The sequence below is a fragment of the Schistosoma haematobium genome, chromosome ZW, assembly GCF_000699445.3.
Source record: "Schistosoma haematobium chromosome ZW, whole genome shotgun sequence".
Lineage (NCBI taxonomy): Eukaryota > Metazoa > Platyhelminthes > Trematoda > Strigeidida > Schistosomatidae > Schistosoma > Schistosoma haematobium.
In genome coordinates, this window is record NC_067195.1 from 70,851,797 (window position 1) to 70,857,318 (window position 5,522).

General features: G+C 28.8%; 1 protein-coding gene across 2 annotated transcripts; it reads right to left on the reverse strand.

Annotated features, from left to right (window-relative positions):
* Positions 1-2,568: 2,568 nt before the first annotated feature.
* MS3_00004290 (uncharacterized protein) lies at positions 2,569-5,253 on the reverse strand. Of its 2 annotated transcripts, XM_051212205.1 has the most exons (3): positions 5,013-5,253; positions 4,629-4,942; positions 3,308-3,763 (listed from the first exon to the last, which is right to left on the reverse strand). In XM_051212205.1, exons 2-3 carry the CDS (start codon positions 4,938-4,940, stop codon positions 3,650-3,652), a joined length of 426 nt encoding a protein of 141 aa, XP_051072357.1. In that variant the 5' UTR covers positions 4,941-4,942; positions 5,013-5,253; the 3' UTR covers positions 3,308-3,649. The 2 variants fall into 2 exon arrangements, with proteins under 2 accessions (XP_051072356.1, XP_051072357.1); XM_051212204.1 differs by having other exon boundaries at positions 2,569-4,942.
* Between the last annotated feature and the right edge of the window lie 269 nt (positions 5,254-5,522).

Sequence of the window (5,522 nt, forward strand, 5' to 3'; positions counted from 1 at the left end):
TGTTCTTCCTTTCTTTGATCTTGTCCAGTGTTTCTATAGAGATCCATTCCTTATGATGGTGTTTCTTTAGGCCCAGAACCTCTTGACACGTTGAAGTTAACGGTTCTTTGATACCCTTCCAGTTGTCCTCCATAGTAGTTTCTTCTTCCTTCAGTAGATCTTGTAAGGCTTGTAACCTGTTGTTGAGAGCTATCTTGAATTCATTGAGTTTGTCAGTATCTCGAAGGAAGGCTGTATTGAACCTTTGAATTGCTGTTTGTCCAGTTGTCCAGTTCTTCTTTAGCCTCAATTTTAAATTGGTTACAACTAGGTGGTGATCTGAAGCTACAGGCGGATTTACCATGGATTAATAAATGAAAGAATTTTGTATGTATGCTATCCGAAATGAAATATTCTAGTTTGAGATCTTTAATCCTATTTGACAGGATATCTTATTTTACTATCGTTTTTAAATTCCATTTTCGTTGCTCTAACCCATTCACAGTTGAGAAAATCATTATAGTTTGTAGTCTTTTAGATTTATTACCGAATTTGTATATTCCGGTACTATATAACTGACATAAATTTACTTCAAAACATTACATCATAGTTTAAACTTATTGAGTCAGATGTATTTTACTGTCCAGTTTAAATTTCAATAGTATGCGAGAGGAATTAATGGTAATTTCTCAGAATCATTTACTATAATTAATAAACAGGTGAGTTTACATTTACTGAAATGTCTGAAGTGTATTTTAGCTGTCAGCATGATATTAATGTTAATCTTGAATGACTTAATATCACTATATCTGATTGCGTAATCCACTTCAGAAACACTCTTCTTAGGTGAACTCTTTCCAATAAATTGTTGATATGAATGTTTTTCGCTATCAAAATTCCGTCATCTTGAAAGTCATTTTTTACCTTAAAAAAACACTTTTCAATACAAAATTTAAGTCATCCTTTACTTAACATGGGAACTTTAACTCATTTCGTTCTAGGCAATAAACTATTCTATCGTTTATTACAAATAATGTTCGAATAAAGGTCGCGAGTATAATTTACTTATCGTATCACTTACTGTACCCAAAACAACCATGTAAATCTGGTAAAACTAAATACATTTTTATAGTTTATATCTGATCGCTATGGATAGCAAGTAATTGGAAAAGATCCATGTAAACATAAAACCCAGTAATATTATTGTTTTACTTAGGTATTTAATGAGATTAATTTGTATATAATGTATCGCATATGTTATGACATTATTCATTTTAGTTTAGTCCCTTAACGCTGATAGCATCAGATTAGATATTAGAGGTCTTAATTAGTTATACAAGTCATTAGCTCTCCAATTAAGTTTTTTTGAGATTCAGAACCGTTTAGTTCGGCGTTAACTGCAGATGGTTTTTACTTTGAGATGAATTTGAGGAAATCTACCGATTGCGTTTAAAAACAGTTTCATCCACTATTTAACAGTCAACTACTTCTCCAGTTAACTTGTTTATTCAGTTTCCAAAGCTACTTTTAAAAAAAGAACATACAGATCATGGTGAGAATTTATTTTCCGGGGATATGAATATTGTTACTTATTCATCTGCGTTGTAATAAAGATATTACTAAAACCTACTGAACAGATGCATAGAAATGATAGGTTTCTAGGAAATAATCAACAAGAATTCTACCACAAATTCAAACTTCCAGGAATTCGGATGTCTATGTTTCTCACTCTTACTTTTAATAACAGTGAAGTCAATAACTAATCATTGAACTATTCGATTTCACAGGTTTTGTAACCTTTTAGATTAAATTTTTTCACTTTTCCCTCAACCCATAACTTTTTGTTCCTTGAAACAATATTTAAACCAATGGACGTATCTATTAATCTTAATATACTTCATAAGGACTTTGATCAATAATCTACTTCAAACTGGTTTATCAGTTCTCTGACCTGAAATTCATTGTTTTAGATACAATAGATATTGTAAAAGTTTTTAATCGCTGAAAAAATTATGGGAATTTTTCAGTGATTTAAATCTTGTGATCAACCCATTGCATTAAAGGTACTCAATGAGTCCCTGAATTATAACGCAAAGTTCACAGAAACGAAGACATAATTAGTATTGTAAAAGTTTCAAACTTAGTATCTATCTCTTCGCAAACAAATAAACTAAAAAAATAATGAAAACAGCATAGCAGAAAGAATTCTAAATTCACTTGGTATTGTTTGTTTGAATCTTCCCATTGATGTTTAGGACTGTAATTGATCGGTCTCTTATTGGCGTATGTAAATAATATGTGTATTGCCTCGATGTAGCCTTAATGCACAAGCATTATATGAAAAGATGACGAGTCCCAAATAGGATAAAACGAGCGTCTTGCATTTCACTGCTAAATACTATCCATGTTTGCATATAAAGAAGAATTCTAGTTTATATCTTATCATTGAATCTTATCTATATCATAAATGTTATAGTGATAGATACTGTTAAACATTACTATAAATATTATTCAAATACTTAGAGATAATGAAAATTCCCATTTTGCCATTTGGTAAATAAAGAAGGAACGAATTGAGCGAAGAAATTTCTTTTCAATTAGTTTTTCATCATGGCTCTACACTAATATATATACGTTTTACAATAATAATATAATACTCATCGAGTGGATACGTTAGGTAATAATTACATAATGACATTTAAATTAATCAAATTAATCAATGTTAATTTAAATGTCATTATGTAATTATTACGTAACGTATCCACTTAGAGATAAGATTAGAACAAGACTAATCAAAATCAGTAACTTAGTGATTTCTTCAAATGTATGAATAAACTTACTTAGTTTGAATGAATACAATGATATTAAAGGTATTAATGATATTCCACTGAAAGGATCACTAATATAGACAATTATCATTTCACATCAACATGTTTCCATGAAAAATAAGGAATATACCTTGGTATTCAATAGTAGATTAAGATTAAAAATTAATTTCTCACAAACACGTTTAAAACATTTTAAACCCAGGAGAAAAAAAGTGAAAACTTGACATTCATGGAATTTCACATTTAAAAGAACCCATGTAAGAAATTTTATTGAATAATGATAATATTAATATTAATATTATTAACTGATTTCATACATTCTGTTAAAAGAAATAAAGAAAATGGAACAACTAAATCATGACAAGATTATTTTATCCATACTTCAAAGTGAATTAATTCTTCACTTTTGTAAACAGAAAAAAAGGAAGTGAATAGATACATAAAGTTTATTCAGGATTGTACTCAACGAACCCCCAGTTCTTATAAAGTAAAAACAAATATAACATGGAAACATATATTTACGTATTACTGTGAGTATAATAAACAATATTATCCATACATCCTTTGGTAATAATAAAATGAAATTAATAATAAATGGTTAATCTTTATGAAATATGTATCCATATATAAAAAGCAATATATATATATATATATATATATATATATATATATATATCGGTAATTGTTTAGGCATGAACTTATGAATGTAAGGATGACTAAATTATTTACTAATCACTGTAGCAACTAAATCACACACACACATATCTGACGTAATTTTTTTTGTAGAAATGAACAAAAACATAACGAAATATGTTGATCAACTTCCGTAGTGAAACAATATTTCATAATGATATATTCATAACGAAAAGATTTTGAAAAGAAAGAAAAATGAGAAAATAAACACAGAATTTGAGCAGCAACAATTTTACTAACCTGAGTATGACTAATAAATTGTACTAAATAATCGAAACGAAAACATTATGTCTTTTATTTTTTTGCTTTTAAAATAAAGGAAGCATAAAGCTACAATAGTATGACACAAGTAGGTAAAGCTGAAAATTAATTGTATACTGTAATCAAAGAAGTGGAATTCTTCAGGTAATTTCATCATTTTATGTTATTCTCTTAGTTGTTCATGTATAGAAACTAGTGAATCTTTATGATGGAAATTAAAATCTAGGATACTATTCATTAGAGTATGACTTTGTTTTATCATGGTGAATACATTACATTAGAGTTTTTAGTTCTTCTGTTCCAAGTTGGTGAATCATGATTAACATAATTATTGTAAAGATTTGGTTCACTTTGATTGTTTTTCTGCCTTGAAAAAAACATATAAATTGGTCCTTCTTTATCTATCATTGGACCTCTGTTAGGATCCAGTTTGATATACGTGACATTTTCTAGATCATCAACATTATAACGTTCAAAATTAATTACTGGGCTAGGTGATGCTGCATTGTACACAGGGACTTGTCTTACTGGGGCTACCATCACAGGAGAAGGTAACTGACGTACTGGTGGTGGTGATGGGTACTGATATGGTGGTGAGGGAGATCTATCTTCAACCATAGTATCACGTATATTTTCTTCTTCGAAATTCGGCAGGGAACGTATTCGGTCACTATCTTTCACCGCTACTTGTCTTAGTGCATTCACATCATGTAGTTTTTTGTCTGGATCATTCATTGCACGTCTCATTAATTCTTCAACTTTTCTAACATTTGCTGCACTCTTACATTTGTATATTTCATAATATTTTTGTAAACTTCTTTGTGAATCAATACATAATGCAAAGAATTCCGGTTTAGAATGACTTACATAGAAATGCATAATTTCTTTATATGATACCCATGGACGAAATGGTATTTTTCCAGTAGTTTTTGTACGTTCCAAACTAAATCGATCTTCCAATAAACCAGCATTACAATGTGCTTGTCTTTTACGATGATATTTTTCTATTAATGATAATGCTTTTGATTCACTAAATGTTTCTCCAGGTGCACATGTTACTCGATAAATTGTACAAATATGTGTTTCCAAAAATAAATATTGTTTAGTTCCTACATGACGTAGTATATCGTCTATTGGTTCAGAATTACGTATTTTACTAGTGGAACGTTTCGTTTTCATTTCTAATTAAAAGTAGTCAAATAAAAGAAATTTAAGAAAAAACCAAGTTAAATGAATGGTATACAAACTTACTTTATCTTGTTTCTTTGTAAAAATTGATGAGCGATTTTAATTTAAATATTTTTTGTATATGTATCACTATAGGACTGATAAAAAAAACCCCGTTAATTGTATGACAATTGTATAGATAACTGGATAATCTATATGTTTCCTTATTGCATTTCAATTGCTTTAGTATAAGATTTATTTAGTGCATTTATATCACTTGTTTCTTTTCCATTTAGTAATTTATAATAATCAACCAATAGATTGGCTATGAACAATAAAATGATTACACAAAAAATATTTTGATATACACGATTAGTGGGGGTGGTAAATAGTGTTGTTTAGTATGAGCTAATTAAATAGTGAATAGATCTTTGACAGTTAAAGTTTATTGGTGGTGATAGTGTATAACTGAACACACACTGATAGATTGCTCAACTATTTATAAAAAAATGTTCCACTATTTTTATCTGTGATTCTAGTTTTTAATACTAGCTTTAATCAATAAATTAGTGATGTAGTATGAAAAAAAATGAA

Excerpts from the sequence above, each read along its gene's own strand:
- MS3_00004290 (XM_051212204.1), bottom strand. The coding sequence starts at position 4,940 with ATGAAAACGAAACGTTCCACTAGTAAAATACGTAATTCTGAACCAATA.